The sequence below is a fragment of the Pseudophryne corroboree genome (assembly GCF_028390025.1).
Source record: "Pseudophryne corroboree isolate aPseCor3 chromosome 3 unlocalized genomic scaffold, aPseCor3.hap2 SUPER_3_unloc_2, whole genome shotgun sequence".
Taxonomy (NCBI): Eukaryota; Metazoa; Chordata; class Amphibia; order Anura; family Myobatrachidae; genus Pseudophryne; species Pseudophryne corroboree.
Window position 1 is genome coordinate 3,495,506 of NW_026967508.1, and position 19,700 is coordinate 3,515,205.

Below are 19,700 nucleotides of genomic sequence, written 5' to 3' on the forward strand. Positions count from 1 at the left end.
ACCGGGAATGCTCTGATAGAGGACAGGACCCCACCTAGCCCTTTGGAGAGACAGAGGAAGAGTATGCCAGCACACACCAGAGCGCTATATATACACAGGGATATCACTGTATAAAGTGTTTTCCCCTATAGCTGCTGATATAATGAATACTGCGCCTAAATAGTGCCCCCCCCTCTCTTTTTTACCCTTTTCTGTAGTGCAGGACTGCAGGGGAGAGTCAGGGAGACGTCCTTCCAGCGGAGCTGTGAGGGAAAATGGCGCCAGTGTGCTGAGGGAGATAGCTCCGCCCCCTTTTCGGCTGACTTTTCTCCCGCTTTTATGGAAAATCTGGCAGGGGTTAATGTACATCCATATAGCCCTGGGGACTATATGTGATGTATTTTTGCCAGCCAAGGTGTTAATATTGCTGCTCAGGGCGCTCCCTCCCAGTGCCCTGCACCCATCAGTGACCGCAGTGTGAGGTGTGCATGAGGAGCAATGGCGCACAGCTGCAGTGCTGTGCGCTACCTTGATGAAGACTGATGTCTTCTGCAGCCGATTTTCTGGACCTCTTCTTGCTTCTGGCTCTGTAAGGGGGCCGGCGGCGCGGCTCTGGGACCGGACTCCGAGGCTGGGCCTGTGTACGATCCCTCTGGAGCTAATGGTGTCCAGTAGCCTAAGAAGCCCAAGCTGGCTGCAAGCAGGCAGGTTCGCTTCTTCTCCCCTTAGTCCCTCGTAGCAGTGAGCCTGTTGCCAGCAAATAAAAAACCTAATTCTAACTTTCTTTCTAAGAAGCTCAGGAGAGCCCCCTAGATTGCACCCAGCTCGGCCGGGCACAAAAATCTAACTGAGGCTTGGAGGGTCATAGGGGGAGGAGCCTGTGCACACCAGGTAGTCCTAAAGCTTTCTATTTGTGCCCAGTCTCCTGCGGAGCCGCTATTCCCCATGGTCCTTACGGAGTCCCCAGCATCCACTAGGACGTCAGAGAAATTGGTGTTCCGGCCTTCGTCTCCACGGTTCTCTCGGCTGCAGAGCATTCTCTGGATGTGGTTCATGTTCTACATAGCTATGTAGATCGGACTTGTTCACTCCAGAGATCGGATTCCATCTTCATCCTCTATGGTTTTCACAAACGCGGTTGGCCAGTTAATAAACAGACTCTGGCCAGATGGATTAGAATGACTATTGCACAAGCATACTCTCAGGCTGGTCTTCCAATCTCAGCTGCAATCTCTGCTCATTCTACTCGGTCTGTGGGACCATGATGGGCGGCATGCCATGGAGCGTCCGGTGAATAATTGTGCAAGGCAGCTACGTCGTCTTCTATCCACACCTGAGGTTTTATGCCTTTGATACATTCGCCTACCCAGGATAATTTATTTGGACGCCAGAGTATACCATCTACTCAGGAGCGTCCCTACCCTTGAAGTAATGCTTTAGGACATCCCAATGATATTTTTGTGGAGCCTTATGGAACCCTAAGAAGAAAAGGAGAGTTATGGTAGACTTACTTTTGTTAACGTTCTTTCTCCGAGGTCCATAGGGTTCACAGGGCACCCAGCCTGATGCACCTGGTCTATATGGGATAGCGGCTTTGGTCACTGGTTCCCTTCTCCTGGTGTGTGTACCATGTCTTCCATCTCTCTTCATCTTCTTTGGCCTTGTTACTACAACTGACCTGTCTGAGCATGGAGGCGGGGTTATAGGGAGAAGGAACAATGCATTCTGGGACATCTAAAAAGGCTTAACTGTATGGTACCCAGTAGCTGATCCTACCAGAGCCGGATTAAGACCATGGGGGGCCCGGGGCACTTAAGAGAGTGGGGTCCCTAATAGAGAAGGTAGAAAAATAATAATAATAATATAATATATATATATATATTATATTTGCCTCCCCAAGCAGCACACCCCCTGCCACACCGCAGATCGGATCTCTCTTCCGATCTGATCTGCGGTGCTCCCCGATTCCCGTCCTCACTGCAGCAGCGGGCGCACAGACAGGACAGCTGAGCGACGGCTCAGCTGTCCAATAAAGTATGAATGAAGCAGCCTGCCGCTCAGTCATTGGCTGGGCACGCAGGCTGTTTCATTGATACATTATTGGACAGCTGAGACGTCGCTCAGCTCAGCTGTCCTGTCTGTGTGCAGCTGTGCAGTGAGGACGGGAGCCGGGGAGCACAGCACCGCAGATCGGATCGGAAGAGAGATCCGATCTGCGGTGTGGCAGGGGGCCCTTTTGGAAAGGGGGGCCCGGGGTACGTATCCCCCGGGCCCCCTCCTTAATTCGGCTCTGGATCCTACCACCTATAACCCCTGATGTTATCCCTGTGGACCCTATGGACTTCAAAGAAAGAGAGTTAACAAGGGTAATTCTACCATAACGCTCCTTTTCATCTGGTATCCTGCACTTTTGTGTGTACATTGGGCGTTACAAGCCCAAACCCCACTATCCACACATCACAGGGACTCTTCTCCCCTCCCCTCCACCAGTTAAGTGACGGTTATCGTCCAATACGGAAATGATCACACAAATGCTTTGTTTTTTAAAGATTCATTCTTTTTTGTTTTATTATTTTTCAAAAATATAACAGTAAGCAAAATGACACACAATAGAACATGTACAACAAAATGGTTCCCAAACTTTCTGTAGAGTATCAAGTATTTTTTCGTGACACCCCTATTCCAAAAGTTTCTTATTCAGAAATTTCAGAAACAAAAATTAAGTACTGTAAATTAAGTTTATATGTCATCCTTAAGGTCAGTTACGTGGGGAGGGACAGGATTGGCTTCTGTTTGGCCACATATTTTTGATTGGTGCAATAACAGTGGATAAATATGTCCGTGTAAAGTAGGAGCCACATTCCAACAAGTGTATATCAAGAAAATGTTTCAGTAAATTGTCAACAGTTAACACGGCGACACTGATGAAATATCGACATGCTTACAGTGTCATCAATCTGTGATTCGGCTGTTCTGGATGTAAGTATCCTACTTGCAGTTTTGCACAATCTGTCACAACCTGCGGCTGCAGCTGTAAGTACACCCGTACCCCTAACGTCAGCATTTTGCAAGATGTTGGCATTCCATTTGTTATTTCAACAATGTTGACATCATAACTGACGATCGACATGCTGAACGCATTCCCATCGGAATAGCCCATTTCGGAGCACTGTATTAGGATCCACTTATTGGTGCTATAGCGAGGGGATTGCAATTGGAAAGATTTTAGGCTGAACCTAGTTTCTTTTTGCTGGATTTACTTTTGCATTAAATCAGTCTCGCCCAAATCTCACCTGTGTAAATGCGCGTGCACCACATCATGCTTAACCAGATGCGATTTCTGTCTGAAACATTTCCCGCATTCGGCACAAAAAAACGGTTTCTCGCCTGTGTGGATTCTCTGATGCTTGATGAGGACCGACCGGTGCGTAAAACATTTCCCACACTCCGTACAGGAAAACGGCTTCTCGCCGGTGTGAGTTCTCAGGTGTTTAACCAGGTGGATTTTCTGCGTAAAACATTTCCCGCACTCAGAGCACGAGAACGGCTTCTCACCCGTGTGAATCTTCTGATGTTTTATTAGAAACGACTTATCTCGGAAACATTTCCCGCACTCGGAGCAGGGAAAAGGTTTCTCGCCGGTGTGAATTTTCTGATGCCTTCTGAGAACGGATTTATTGAGAAAGCATTTCCCACACTCAGGACATGAAAATGACCGCTCTCCCGCGTGACTTCTCCGATGAATAAAGAGATGCGATCTGCGCGCAAAACATTTCTCACACTCTGAAAATGGAAAGAGGTTTGCACCGGCGTGGGTAGTGTGATGAGTGTTCTGTGTAAACCATTCCCCACACACAGAACATGGGACTATCTGATCACCACTAAGACCTGTGCTGTAAGTGACAATAGCGGAGATATCAGGGGAACACTCCTCGTAATGAGAGGGACCAGATGATGTATCTGCACTGGGAGGCACTGGATGTATATTGGCCGTGATGGAGTTTTCTCCTGTAGAGTCCTGCGTGATGTTATCTTCCTTTTCACAGTCTGCATAGAACACGAGATGATCCGCTGACATAGTCCTGCTATTATGTCCACCTGCTGGGAATAAAATACATATATTGAAATATGGACTATTTACCCAAAACAGGTTTATTTTTTTATGATTAAGACTGTACTGCCTCCAAATTACCCACCAATAGGTACATTCAGGCATAATCAATCAACTGCAGGGTTTACCTTGCAGCTAATTTATTGTGCCGCTTATGGAACACCTATTCAATGAATTAGCCTTTTCTCCAAGCGGTAATCACTGTGTTTCCCTGCGTGTTAACCCCCGCGGTGCTGCCTTTACTCACATACTTTTCCTCACAGTTCCTGAGATTGCAAGGAAAAATCCTGCCCCTAGGGATTAGCAAGTGGGGTTCCTGCTTCTAAATGTACTCGTAAACCCCTCAGCTAACTGAATGTGGCTTGTGATTAGAGGCAGTCACATAAGTCTAAGGGGTGTAGTCAATTAGTGCCGTTTTTTTCGGCTAGCCGAAAAAATGGCACTAATTGGACCCTAGGTATTCAATTGCATCCCTTTTTTCGTCCATGCCTTTTCATTTTTTCTTCTCTCGAATCGGCATGGGCGAAAACAGGCGAAAATGCCTGCAAATTCACCAAAACACGTGGATTGGCGGCAAATTCGGCGGTACACATGGTTTTCGCTGGTGCCGAATTTTCCGACCAGTCGAAAAATCGTCATGGGCATTGAATAGATTGAATGTAAATTCGACCTAAAAACGGTCGAAAAGTGCAGTTTTTTTCAAAAGTACCCTCTTATTTCTTTCCCCACATTTTCTTCTTTACAATGTGGTGAGAGGACTTGTGTCTCATCACAACTGCCCACATTTCTGTGGGATAAGCTCACTCCAAGGGAGAGTAAAACAAGACCTGCACATTCTGCACCTGCAATAGAAGTGTGGAACTCCAGGCTTTCTGGATTGCACAGCTCCAAGTAGAAAAAAAAAAATAAAAGTCTGGGTTTTCCAGCTCACCCAGTGCCAGCAGGAAGTCAGAAGCAGGAGAGGGGTTTAAAACTCCCATACACCCACTGCACTGATGCCTGTTAGAGACCAGTGAGTAGGCTGCAAGTTTTATAGTGCCATGGACTGTGGATGTTGGCTGTGTCGGGAGAGCATGGCGGATGGTGGCTGCAGGTTGTTGCAGCAGGATGACCATTAAGCACAGAGAGTGCTAAGATATTTACTTTTATGTTTGGACTTATTTTTGTATACACCTGTATTTCCGGGTCTAAGCCTGAGAATGTTATGATCAGTATCTGATGCCAGTAAAGACACCAGTAAACACCTGCTTACCGAGTTCTCATTTCCAGTACCAGTTTTACAAGAAGTACATACTATCAGGGTCAGACTGGCCCACAGGTGTGCAGGGGAAATCCCCGGTGGGTCCCACTGCCTGAGTCCCCCACCCTCTTTTACACGGGTCAGTAACTTGGTGGAACAGGATCATGGATGAACTTAGGTGCCAAGATAAGCCCTCCTGCCAATCAAAGTGTGTGGCCCTGACACACCCGTTTCCTCCTTTATTAAGGGCCGTGATCCTTACATGTCCTCTCTAATGGCCACACCCATTAAGACTGGGCCCTACCCTTTTATTCCTTGGTGGGCCCATCATGGCCCAGTCTACTCTCTCTGCGGGTTACTGTGATCTACTGTCCCTTTGGGAAAACCAGAGAAGATCCTAGAACAGTTCTCTGCCTGGAACCTCCACCAGATGACACTGATCTGCTGACTGATAATCCTTATTTTCCCTGTGCCTCAGAACTACCCCCCACTCTCCCCCCTTTAGCATGGTCTGTTTTCCCCAGTGTACACACTCTCCTACTCATCCCGACAGTCGCTACCTTGATCTTGACGTCTCCCAACATCAGTTCCTGATTATTGTAACTTTCCTTTTCTTTCTCAGACCACCCGCAATATCTTTTTACCACTCTGGGGCAGATTCAGAGGTGGACCATCATTCCACTGTCACGCAATTGTGCAATGTTATTCGATCTGTGCAGGAGCAGCACTGAGTATATGCAGATCTGGTCATGTGACGTCAGACGTTGGGTGAGTGACAGTCTGCAGCTGTTCGAGGGCGGGGAGAACAGGGGACGTGTGTTTTTTAAGCATTCTGCAGCCAGTGGGTGCATTCTTGGGCGCAGTGTCTCTAGCCCTGGCTGTGTAGTTTTGCTGGACACTGTCCAATGTTAGCGCTGTGGATCCAATGCTGTGTCTTAGCAACTTCATACAAATCCGGCAATCTTATCTCAACCAAGCTGCCTCGTGCCCGCAGAAATCTCAGTTCTATTAATTCTCAGACAAGTTCGCCCTACCTTCACCAACTTCTTTCCCAAATCTCCAATCCTGGTCTGACAGTACCCCATATTATCCATACTCCAGCTACTCTGTCTGCTTAGCGTCAATCATGACGTGAGGATGTTAAGAATCATGCATACTACTTTCAGAAATCACCCCTTAGCACAGAATGTCTCGTTTCTAAAGACAAACATACTGCTACTTACATCTGCCACCGAAATGCATGGCCAATGCCAAACAAATGCACTTCCAATCCCTCATCACCCCTGAACCTTCCAACCCCAAGCACTTATTTAATGTATATAAATATCACATCAATCCTCCTATTACCATCACCATCCAAGGTTGGGCCTTCACCGCCTAGAACAGGGGTGGACAGCCAGTCACAGGCAGAGTCAGAAAAGCTCTGTAGTGAAGGGCAAGAGCGTGCCAAAATTGGGGCGTGGCTTAGTTGGCACAATGCCACACCCCATTTTTGTGCGCACACCTTTAGGTATGACGTTTGTAGGAGTATGACCTTGTATCATAAACTCGTTTTAGTCATGTTGTACAGTGCAACATACATGTATGCCCCCAGTGCCAGACACACACATGCCCCCACAGTGCCAGACACACACATGTCCCCACAGTGCCAGACACACACATGTCCCCACAGTGCCAGACACACACATGTCCCCACAGTGCCAGACACACACACACACACATGTCCCCACAGTCCCCACACACACACACGTCCCCACAGTGCCACACACATGTCCCCACAGTGCCAGACACACACACATGTCCCCACAGTGCCAGACACACACATGTCCCCACAGTGCCAGACACACACACACATGTCCCCACAGTGCCAGACACACACACGTCCCCACAGTGCCAGACACACACACGTCCCCACAGTGCCAGACACACACACGTCCCCACAGTGCCAGACACACACACGTCCCCACAGTGCCAGACACACACACGTCCCCACAGTGCCAGACACACACACGTCCCCACAGTGCCAGACACACACACGTCCCCCACAGTGCCAGACACACACACGTCCCCCACAGTGCCAGACACACACACACGTCCCCACAGTGCCAGACACACACACACGTCCCCACAGTGCCAGACACACAAACGTCCCCACAGTGCCAGACACACACACACGTCCCCAAAGTGCCAGACACACACACACGTCCCCAAAGTGCCAGACACACACGTCCCCACCGTGCCAGACACACACACGTCCCCACTGTGCCAGACACACACGTCCCCACAGTGCCAGACGCACACATGTCCCAGTGCCAGACGCACACATGTCCCCACAGTGCCAGACACACACGTCCCCACAGTGCCAGACACACACATGTCCCCACAGTGCCAGATACACACATGTCCCCACAGTGCCTGATACATATATGCCCCCCAGTGCCAGATACACATGCCCCCATGGTGCCAGATATGCCCCCAGTGCCAGATACACATGCCCCCCACAGTGCCAGATATGCCCCCAGTGCCAGATACATATATGCCCCCAGTGCCTGATACATATATGTCCCACAGTGCCTGATACATATATGCCCCCCAGTGCCAGATACACATGCCCCCACGGTGCCAGATATGCCCCCAGTGCCAGAGACAGATATGCCCCCAGTGCCAGACACACACACGTCCCCACAGTGCCAGACACACACACGTCCCCACAGTGCCAGACACACACACGTCCCCACAGTGCCAGACACACACACGTCCCCCACAGTGCCAGACACACACACGTCCCCCACAGTGCCAGACACACACACACGTCCCCACAGTGCCAGACACACACACACGTCCCCCACAGTGCCAGACACACACACACGTCCCCCACAGTGCCAGACACACACACACGTCCCCCACAGTGCCAGACACACAAACGTCCCCACAGTGCCAGACACACACACACGTCCCCAAAGTGCCAGACACACACGTCCCCACCGTGCCAGACACACACACGTCCCCACTGTGCCAGACACACACGTCCCCACAGTGCCAGACGCACACATGTCCCAGTGCCAGACGCACACATGTCCCCACAGTGCCAGACAGACACATGTCCCCACAGTGCCAGACAGACACATGTCCCCACAGTGCCAGACAGACACATGTCCCCACAGTGCCATACACACACGTCCCCACAGTGCCAGACACACACATGTCCCCACAGTGCCAGATACACACATGTCCCCACAGTGCCTGATACATATATGCCCCCCAGTGCCAGATACACATGCCCCCATGGTGCCAGATATGCCCCCATGGTGCCAGATATGCCCCCAGTGCCAGATACACATGCCCCCCACAGTGCCAGATATGCCCCCAGTGCCAGATACATATATGCCCCCAGTGCCTGATACATATATGTCCCACAGTGCCTGATACATATATGCCCCCCAGTGCCAGATACACATGCCCCCACGGTGCCAGATATGCCCCCAGTGCCAGAGACAGATATGCCCCCAGTGCCAGATACACATGTCCCCATAGTGTCAGATATGCCCCCAGTGCCAGATACATATATGCCCCCAGTGCCAGATACAATTGTCCCCACAGTGCAGATATGCCCCCAGTGCAGATACATATATGCCCCCAGTGCCAGATACATATATGCCCCCCAGTGCCAGATACACATGCCCCCACGGTGCCAGATACACATGCCCCCACGGTGCCAGATACACATGCCCCCACAGTGCCAGATACATATATGCCCCCAGTGCCAGATACATATATGCCCCCAGTGCCAGATACATATATGCCCCCAGTGCCAGATACACATGTCCCCACAGTGTCAGATATGCCCCCAGTGCCAGATACATATATGCCCCCAGTGCCAGATACAGATATGCCCCAGTGCCAGATACACATGTCCCCACAGTGCCAGTGTGCTGCTCAACATGCTGATACTCTGAGGGGTGTTGAGTGCAACATGTGCCTCTCCTGCCCCTCGGTCTCCGGCGGTGGTGCGGGTATCTATCTTCAATTAGGTGACGGTCCGTGAGCCAATCAAAGCTCACAATCCCGCAGCCAATCAGGAGCCTTAGCTGCCGGTCTGCAGCTCTGATTGGCTCACGGGCCGGCGCCGAATTGAAGATAGACAACGCCGCCGGAGACTGAGGGGCAGGAGAGGCGCACGCTGCGCTCTCCTCCCCTCACAGTAGCAGTGCGGAAAGCAGCACTTGGGGGCAGGGGAGAGAGAAGTGTGTGTGTCGGGCAGCGGTGGCCGGGAGCTGACCGAGCCGCATGCGGAAGATGAAAGAGCCGCGGGTTGGCCACCGCTGGCCTAGAGTGTGGCCCCAGCCCACTGGGTCTTTCAGACATTCCATCTTAGATGTCCTTGAACAACGCCATCTTGTGACTGGCCAATAGAAGCTACCTACCTGGCATCTCTATTTCTATTGGCCAAACACCAATTAACCTGACCCCTCAAACTCACTGCCTGGGTGTCATACTTAGCTTAAACCTATACCAAGTTCCCGACATCCAACCTGCCAGCAGATCCTATAACATACATGGTAGAAACACAGTCACCCACATTGACAACTGCATTTTCCTTTGTACTGTTCTTCCCTTAACCAGGTTTTCACCTCCAAAAGTCATGTGCAAATCACCAGGAAAATGGCAGCTGCACCATTTGGTGATCTATGTCTGCAGTGCCGGCTGCGAAACGACTTTGCAGGGGAAAATAAAATTTTACTCACCGGTAAATCTATTTCTCGTAGTCCGTAGTGGATGCTGGGAACTCCGAAAGGACCATGGGGAATAGCGGCTCCGCAGGAGACTGGGCACAACTAAAGAAAGCTTTAGGTCACCTGGTGTGCACTGGCTCCTCCCACTATGACCCTCCTCCAAGCCTCAGTTAGGATACTGTGCCCGGAAGAGCTGACACAATAAGGAAGGATTTTGAATCCCGGGTAAGAATCATACCAGCCACACCAATCACACCGTATAACTCGTGATACTATACCCAGTTAACAGTATGAAAACACTGAGCCTCTCAACAGATGGCTCAACAATAACCCTTTTGTTAACAATAACTATGTACAAGTATTGCAGACAATCCGCACTTGGGATGGGCGCCCAGCATCCACTACGGACTACGAGAAATAGATTTACCGGTGAGTAAAATCTTATTTTCTCTAACGTCCTAGTGGATGCTGGGAACTCCGAAAGGACCATGGGGATTATACCAAAGCTCCCAAACGGGCGGGAGAGTACGGATGACTCTGCAGCACCGAATGAGAGAACTCAAGGTCCTCCTCAGCCAGGGTATCAAATTTGTAGAATTTTGCAAACGTGTTTGCCCCTGACCAAGTAGCAGCTCGGCAAAGTTGTAAAGCCGAGACCCCTCGGGCAGCCGCCCAAGATGAGCCCACCTTCCTTGTAGAATGGGCTTTTACTGATTTAGGATGCGGCAGTCCAACCGCAGAATGCGCCAACTGAATTGTGCTACAAATCCAGCGAGCAATAGTCTGCTTAGAAGCAGGAGCACCCAGTTTGTTGGGTGTATACAGGATAAATAGCGAGTCAGTTTTCCTGACTCTAGCCGTCCTGGAAACATAAATTTTCAAGGCCCTTGTCAGGTTCGGTCTGGTTTGTGTCCCCGGAGGGGGCGCTAGTGGGTCAGTGGAGGTAGGATGGAGGAAGAGAGGAGACTGGATTGGATTCCCGCGCATGTGCGCAATGTTATTTATTAACATAAAAGTTCACACAATAAGGCAGCAGAATAACGTGCAGGAATAAACAATAAAAAGTATGCAATGGAAATGGTGCAGCTTGGAAGCTGAGAGTCTATGGAAGGAATGGTAATAAATGTATAGCTACCTGGTAGCAGATGCAGGAGACTCAGGTGAATGTTCACAGTGCAGTTCGTTAGGCACAGGCAGCTAGCAAGCTGCTTCACAGATGAGGTGAAGGGATGCACCTGGAGAGAGTCTCTACTGCTGAGGCTGAAGCACACTGTGGTTGTAGATAGGTGTGGAGCCAAATACAGATGCAGGGCTTGCTGATGCTTGTAGTTCCACGGAGATGCAGGAGGATAACCAGGAACACAGGGGATCTGGAGACTGGAACACATGGAACCACTGGAGGCTGGAACACGGGGAACCACTGGAGGCTGGAACACGGGGAACCACTGGAGGCTGGAACACGGGGAACCACTGGATGCAGCAGGAGAGCTGGAGTGGTTGCTGGAACTTGTAGTTCCACAGGAACACAGGAACTTGCACACTGAATGTCGCAGGAAAGCTGGAGGGGTTGCTGGAACTTGTAGTTCCACAGGAACACAGGAACTTGCACACGGAATGTCGCAGGACAGCTGGAGGGGTTGCTGGAACTTGTAGTTCCACGGGAACACAGGAACAACTGGGAACTGGAACGGAACTGGAACAGCTGGGACCTGTTGTTCCACAGGTCTAATACACAAGGAACTCTCTGTAGACAGAGGATTGCAAACAGGAGCCGTCTGTTCACGGGATGTGACGTGTTGTCCAAGGCAATGTGAGAGAGCCACAAACTGGAAGTTATACCTCCTGCCCAGAAGTGATTGGACACAAACTGCAGGCAGAGATACTATCTGGATTAGGTGTCCAGATCAGCTGTGAGTTAGCTGAAGCATTCCAGGCTGCAGAGGACTGAAAACTAGAACTGGAACAGAACTGAACTGGTTAGGTGGAGCACGGAGAGCTGTGGGCTGCAGGAGACTGAAGACTGGAACAGAACTGAACTGCTGGGACCTGTAGTTCCACAGCAGTGATGCGATGGAAAATGCAGATTCCTGACAGTACCCCCCCTTTTATGGGTGGGCACCGAACACCCACGCTGGAACTTGGAGGAACCTTGAAAAAGAACTTAGGAAAACACAAAAGCAGAGGTCCTCAAAAGTCTTCCCAACTTTCATCTTCAGAAGACAGATTTTCCTCGTCAGAACAAGTAGACCATTCAGGGTCATTTGAGACAGAATTTACTTCCTGGGAAAAGGCATAGCTAGGAAGGATAGAACCTCCCATAATGTAACTTGAGTCTTCATCAACAAACTCACTTTCAGAGTCAGAGTCCAGGTCTAGTGTGGTCATGGGAGCCTTTTGTTTAGGAACAACAGAATCTGAGACAATCTGTGGACCAGTGAATTTGAAGCTATATGAGACATCAGGACTAGGGTTTACGGCAGCATAGCCAACACTTACGTCAACAGATGGTAGACTTTGAACTGGTTCTGGAGCTCTCCAATTCCTGTAATTCTTGAAATCTCTGATACGTTGATTCAACAGAACCTGTTCGTGTTTGGAAGGAGTTGAGTTGAAAAACTGAGAACTGGAAGACTGATCAGAAGACTGAGCAGATGTTGAATCTGGGGAGTCAATACTTTCAGAAGTGTTGCTGTAGGATGGAGACACGGGAGTATATGCAACTTTCAAATCTGAAGTCTGAGAACCTTGTCTTGACTTTACAGCTTGGAAATCTTTAATAGCTTGGTTTAATGTATCCTGATCTTGCACAGACAGAGATGTTGGAGAGGATTTAGCAGTAGACAAACTGTTGACAAATTGGCCAGAATGCCCAGATGACTCTGAATGCATAAACTTTGGAGCAAACTCCTGTTTTACGGCTTCGCAGAAAGCGGGAAGATCACTCAGTAACGGATCTTTAGATTCAATGAGAGGATTCGCCCAGTCCAGTGCTCTACCTTTGAAGAACAGGAGGAAGTATCTGATTGCATTGGCTGGAGAAATAGTCACTGAAGGTTCAGACTCAGTAAAAGCGAGGTATTGGCTTGCCACTGCACGAAACTGAGCATAGTCACCATCAAAGTAGACTGGAGCTTTTGTATCTGGTGGACACTTGGAAGGCTGAATGTCAGATGAAGTCTCGGAAGACAATGTAGGACACTTGAGAGTTGAGGACTGGAATAAGCATTCAAAAGCAGGAGTAGAATCAACTTGAAATGCTCGAGGGTGGAGAGAGGACGTCATCTCCTGGATTGACTGACGGGAATTCTCTGCTGAGGTTGACAGAACGCTAGAAGCTTCATCTTGGGGTGAGATGCGTAGAGCCTCCATCTGGGTTGAGGCAACTGCAATATCTGCAAGAACTGTAGACTCTGGACATAGCGACAGGAGTTGCTTACTTGAAACACTGGAGAGAACCACACCGGGTTCAGAGGAACTGGAATCGGCAGGAACCGACGACAACTTTGGACAAACGGATGGAACAGGGATTTGTCCAGGACTACTTGAATTGACTTGAACCGAAGGAGGCTGATCTGGACAGACGGATGGGACCGGATTGGGTCCAGAAAAGCTTGAACCGGCTGGAACCGGAGGAGTCTTCGGACTGACGGATAGGACCGGATTTGATCCGAAGAGACTGGAATCGGCTGGAACCGAAGGAGTCTTCGGACTGACGGATAGGACCGGATTTGATCCGAAGAGAGACTGGAATCGGCTGGAACCGAAGGAGTCCTCGGACTGACGGATAGGACCGGATTTGATCCGAGGATGCTGGAATCGGCTGGAACCGAAGGAGGTAGCTCAGCATTGGAAACAGAGCTACTCGGGCTGGCTGGAACCAGAGGAGACTGATCCGGACAGACGGATGGGACCGGATTGGGTCCGGAAGAGCTTGAAGCGACAGGAACTGGTGGAGTCCTCGGACTGACGGATAGGACCGGATTTGATCCGAGGATTCTGGAATCGGCTGGAACCGAAGGAGGTAGCTCAGCATTGGAGCCACTCAGGCTGGCTGGAACCAGTGGAGACTTTGGACCGACGGCTGGAACCGGGCTAGGTCCATTGACACTTGACTCTGTATAGACAGAATCCGGATGTTCTGATGATCCCTTTTGGAGTGGTACTGAGCTGGTAGCACTCTCTGAAGTTGGCAAACAAAAGTTCATGTCTGTATCTGTGACTTTAAGAATTCCTCCTGGGATCTTGGCCCTGGATTCCTCACTTGAGGCTGAAACTCCAAAGACCCCTCCTGGGGTTAATAGATCAGACACACTTCTTTGAGTTGCATGCCCGGATGCCACTTCTGGAACCTGAACATCAGATACCCCTACTGGGGTCACAACATCAGATGCCCCACCTGGGGCTGTAGACACAGACGCCCCTTCTCGGGCTGTAGGCACGGACGCCCCTTCTCGGGCTGTAGACACGGCTGCCCCTTCTCGGGCTGTAGGCATGGATGCCCCTTCTCGGGCTGTAGACATGGATGCCCCTTCTCGGGCTGTAGGCACGGACACCCCTTCTCGGGCTGTAGGCACAGACGCCCCTTCTCGGGCTGTAGGCACAGATGCCCCTTCTCGGGCTGTAGGCACAGATGCCCCTTCTCGGGCTGTAGGCACGGATGCCCCTTCTCGGGCTGTGGGCACAGACACTACTTTAGTTATGGGTAACATAGATAGTCTCTGTTGAATTCTGAACTTGGGATTGGGTCTATTTGTCACAGGACCCCAATCGTATACTTTTTGGACACTCCTGTCCCGGGTAAAGGAACTTGAAACTGTAGAGGATACGTTGGAAGGTTTGCAGGTGAAAACACTGTGATGCTGGAACCTGTCACCAACTTTTGAGTTACGGAAGGAACAGTCCTTAATAAGATGACTAGAACTCCCACAGTAAAAGCAGAGGTGAAGCTGCTTGCGATGCCGGCGTTCAGCTTCCGTGAGTTTGGAGCGCGGGTAGCTCTGGAATCTGCCCTCTCTCTGCATAGGAGAAGAGACTTTAGCTTGAAGAAAAGTTGACACGGAGGTCGCACTAGTCTCAATACTTTGAGCAGTACTCTTCACTGCGTTCAAAGCACCACCCAGGATTTCTGGCATCATTGGAATGATTTTTGTTAGGAGACTTTGAAGTTGTTCCAATAGATGATAAAGAGTGCTTATTGGCTCAGAGTTCACAGCAGACAACAAAGGAGTCTTGAAGCTTTCAAAGGAGGAAGTCGCTCTCTCTGGATAGTTAGCTGTGAAGGGACTGCCATAAGCAAGATCCATCCACAGGAACGGATTGTGCAGGGAAAGTTGAAATGACTGGAGCAGGAGTGACTTGAACAGGAACTGGAGAAACAACAGAACTTGGAAGGGATTGCTGCAAGGTATCCAAACGGATAGACATTCCCTGTAGAAACAGGATCATCTGCTGCTGCACAGCCTCTTGACCATCCAAACGGGAGACCAGATTTTGTAAGGCCCCTGACCCCACATTCTGACCACCATCCGAGTCCATGGGCCTTGGACAAACCTGTCAGGTTCGGTCTGGTTTGTGTCCCCGGAGGGGGCGCTAGTGGGTCAGTGGAGGTAGGATGGAGGAAGAGAGGAGACTGGATTGGATTCCCGCGCATGTGCGCAATGTTATTTATTAACATAAAAGTTCACACAATAAGGCAGCAGAATAACGTGCAGGAATAAACAATAAAAAGTATGCAATGGAAATGGTGCAGCTTGGAAGCTGAGAGTCTATGGAAGGAATGGTAATAAATGTATAGCTACCTGGTAGCAGATGCAGGAGACTCAGGTGAATGTTCACAGTGCAGTTCGTTAGGCACAGGCAGCTAGCAAGCTGCTTCACAGATGAGGTGAAGGGATGCACCTGGAGAGAGTCTCTACTGCTGAGGCTGAAGCACACTGTGGTTGTAGATAGGTGTGGAGCCAAATACAGATGCAGGGCTTGCTGATGCTTGTAGTTCCACGGAGATGCAGGAGGATAACCAGGAACACAGGGGATCTGGAGACTGGAACACATGGAACCACTGGAGGCTGGAACACGGGGAACCACTGGAGGCTGGAACACGGGGAACCACTGGAGGCTGGAACACGGGGAACCACTGGATGCAGCAGGAGAGCTGGAGTGGTTGCTGGAACTTGTAGTTCCACAGGAACACAGGAACTTGCACACTGAATGTCGCAGGAAAGCTGGAGGGGTTGCTGGAACTTGTAGTTCCACAGGAACACAGGAACTTGCACACGGAATGTCGCAGGACAGCTGGAGGGGTTGCTGGAACTTGTAGTTCCACGGGAACACAGGAACAACTGGGAACTGGAACGGAACTGGAACAGCTGGGACCTGTTGTTCCACAGGTCTAATACACAAGGAACTCTCTGTAGACAGAGGATTGCAAACAGGAGCCGTCTGTTCACGGGATGTGACGTGTTGTCCAAGGCAATGTGAGAGAGCCACAAACTGGAAGTTATACCTCCTGCCCAGAAGTGATTGGACACAAACTGCAGGCAGAGATACTATCTGGATTAGGTGTCCAGATCAGCTGTGAGTTAGCTGAAGCATTCCAGGCTGCAGAGGACTGAAAACTAGAACTGGAACAGAACTGAACTGGTTAGGTGGAGCACGGAGAGCTGTGGGCTGCAGGAGACTGAAGACTGGAACAGAACTGAACTGCTGGGACCTGTAGTTCCACAGCAGTGATGCGATGGAAAATGCAGATTCCTGACAGTACCCCCCCTTTTATGGGTGGGCACCGAACACCCACGCTGGAACTTGGAGGAACCTTGAAAAAGAACTTAGGAAAACACAAAAGCAGAGGTCCTCAAAAGTCTTCCCAACTTTCATCTTCAGAAGACAGATTTTCCTCGTCAGAACAAGTAGACCATTCAGGGTCATTTGAGACAGAATTTACTTCCTGGGAAAAGGCATAGCTAGGAAGGATAGAACCTCCCATAATGTAACTTGAGTCTTCATCAACAAACTCACTTTCAGAGTCAGAGTCCAGGTCTAGTGTGGTCATGGGAGCCTTTTGTTTAGGAACAACAGAATCTGAGACAATCTGTGGACCAGTGAATTTGAAGCTATATGAGACATCAGGACTAGGGTTTACGGCAGCATAGCCAACACTTACGTCAACAGATGGTAGACTTTGAACTGGTTCTGGAGCTCTCCAATTCCTGTAATTCTTGAAATCTCTGATACGTTGATTCAACAGAACCTGTTCGTGTTTGGAAGGAGTTGAGTTGAAAAACTGAGAACTGGAAGACTGATCAGAAGACTGAGCAGATGTTGAATCTGGGGAGTCAATACTTTCAGAAGTGTTGCTGTAGGATGGAGACACGGGAGTATATGCAACTTTCAAATCTGAAGTCTGAGAACCTTGTCTTGACTTTACAGCTTGGAAATCTTTAATAGCTTGGTTTAATGTATCCTGATCTTGCACAGACAGAGATGTTGGAGAGGATTTAGCAGTAGACAAACTGTTGACAAATTGGCCAGAATGCCCAGATGACTCTGAATGCATAAACTTTGGAGCAAACTCCTGTTTTACGGCTTCGCAGAAAGCGGGAAGATCACTCAGTAACGGATCTTTAGATTCAATGAGAGGATTCGCCCAGTCCAGTGCTCTACCTTTGAAGAACAGGAGGAAGTATCTGATTGCATTGGCTGGAGAAATAGTCACTGAAGGTTCAGACTCAGTAAAAGCGAGGTATTGGCTTGCCACTGCACGAAACTGAGCATAGTCACCATCAAAGTAGACTGGAGCTTTTGTATCTGGTGGACACTTGGAAGGCTGAATGTCAGATGAAGTCTCGGAAGACAATGTAGGACACTTGAGAGTTGAGGACTGGAATAAGCATTCAAAAGCAGGAGTAGAATCAACTTGAAATGCTCGAGGGTGGAGAGAGGACGTCATCTCCTGGATTGACTGACGGGAATTCTCTGCTGAGGTTGACAGAACGCTAGAAGCTTCATCTTGGGGTGAGATGCGTAGAGCCTCCATCTGGGTTGAGGCAACTGCAATATCTGCAAGAACTGTAGACTCTGGACATAGCGACAGGAGTTGCTTACTTGAAACACTGGAGAGAACCACACCGGGTTCAGAGGAACTGGAATCGGCAGGAACCGACGACAACTTTGGACAAACGGATGGAACAGGGATTTGTCCAGGACTACTTGAATTGACTTGAACCGAAGGAGGCTGATCTGGACAGACGGATGGGACCGGATTGGGTCCAGAAAAGCTTGAACCGGCTGGAACCGGAGGAGTCTTCGGACTGACGGATAGGACCGGATTTGATCCGAAGAGACTGGAATCGGCTGGAACCGAAGGAGTCTTCGGACTGACGGATAGGACCGGATTTGATCCGAAGAGACTGGAATCGGCTGGAACCGAAGGAGTCCTCGGACTGACGGATAGGACCGGATTTGATCCGAGGATGCTGGAATCGGCTGGAACCGAAGGAGGTAGCTCAGCATTGGAAACAGAGCTACTCGGGCTGGCTGGAACCAGAGGAGACTGATCCGGACAGACGGATGGGACCGGATTGGGTCCGGAAGAGCTTGAAGCGACAGGAACTGGTGGAGTCCTCGGACTGACGGATAGGATTTTTGTTAGGAGACTTTGAAGTTGTTCCAATAGATGATAAAGAGTGCTTATTGGCTCAGAGTTCACAGCAGACAACAAAGGAGTCTTGAAGCTTTCAAAGGAGGAAGTCGCTCTCTCTGGATAGTTAGCTGTGAAGGGACTGCCATAAGCAAGATCCATCCACAGGAACGGATTGTGCAGGGAAAGTTGAAATGACTGGAGCAGGAGTGACTTGAACAGGAACTGGAGAAACAACAGAACTTGGAAGGGATTGCTGCAAGGTATCCAAACGGATAGACATTCCCTGTAGAAACAGGATCATCTGCTGCTGCGCAGCCTCTTGACCATCCAAACGGGAGACCAGATTTTGTAAGGCCCCTGACCCCACATTCTGACCACCATCCGAGTCCATGGGCCTTGGACAAACCTGTCAGGTTCGGTCTGGTTTGTGTCCCCGGAGGGGGCGCTAGTGGGTCAGTGGAGGTAGGATGGAGGAAGAGAGGAGACTGGATTGGATTCCCGCGCATGTGCGCAATGTTATTTATTAACATAAAAGTTCACACAATAAGGCAGCAGAATAACGTGCAGGAATAAACAATAAAAAGTATGCAATGGAAATGGTGCAGCTTGGAAGCTGAGAGTCTATGGAAGGAATGGTAATAAATGTATAGCTACCTGGTAGCAGATGCAGGAGACTCAGGTGAATGTTCACAGTGCAGTTCGTTAGGCACAGGCAGCTAGCAAGCTGCTTCACAGATGAGGTGAAGGGATGCACCTGGAGAGAGTCTCTACTGCTGAGGCTGAAGCACACTGTGGTTGTAGATAGGTGTGGAGCCAAATACAGATGCAGGGGTTGCTGATGCTTGTAGTTCCACGGAGATGCAGGAGGATAACCAGGAACACAGGGGATCTGGAGACTGGAACACAGGGAACCACTGGAGGCTGGAACACGGGGAACCACTGGAGGCTGGAACACGGGGAACCACTGGAGGCTGGAACACGGGGAACCACTGGATGCAG

At 49.9% G+C, this 19,700-nt stretch overlaps 1 protein-coding gene across 3 annotated transcripts in view; it reads right to left on the bottom strand.

Annotated features, from left to right (window-relative positions):
- Positions 1 to 2,539: 2,539 nt before the first annotated feature.
- LOC134983613 (oocyte zinc finger protein XlCOF8.4-like) overlaps positions 2,540 to 19,700 on the bottom strand; it is a 65,379-nt gene continuing 48,218 nt past the window's right edge. For 2 of the 3 annotated variants that reach the window (XM_063949288.1, XM_063949289.1), the window contains exon 6: positions 2,540 to 4,080. In XM_063949288.1, coding sequence (XP_063805358.1) covers positions 3,269 to 4,080 — 812 coding nt within the window. In that variant the 3' untranslated portion in view covers positions 2,540 to 3,268. The remainder of the gene's footprint in view (positions 4,081 to 19,700) is intronic. The other variant, XM_063949290.1, reaches the window with a different exon arrangement.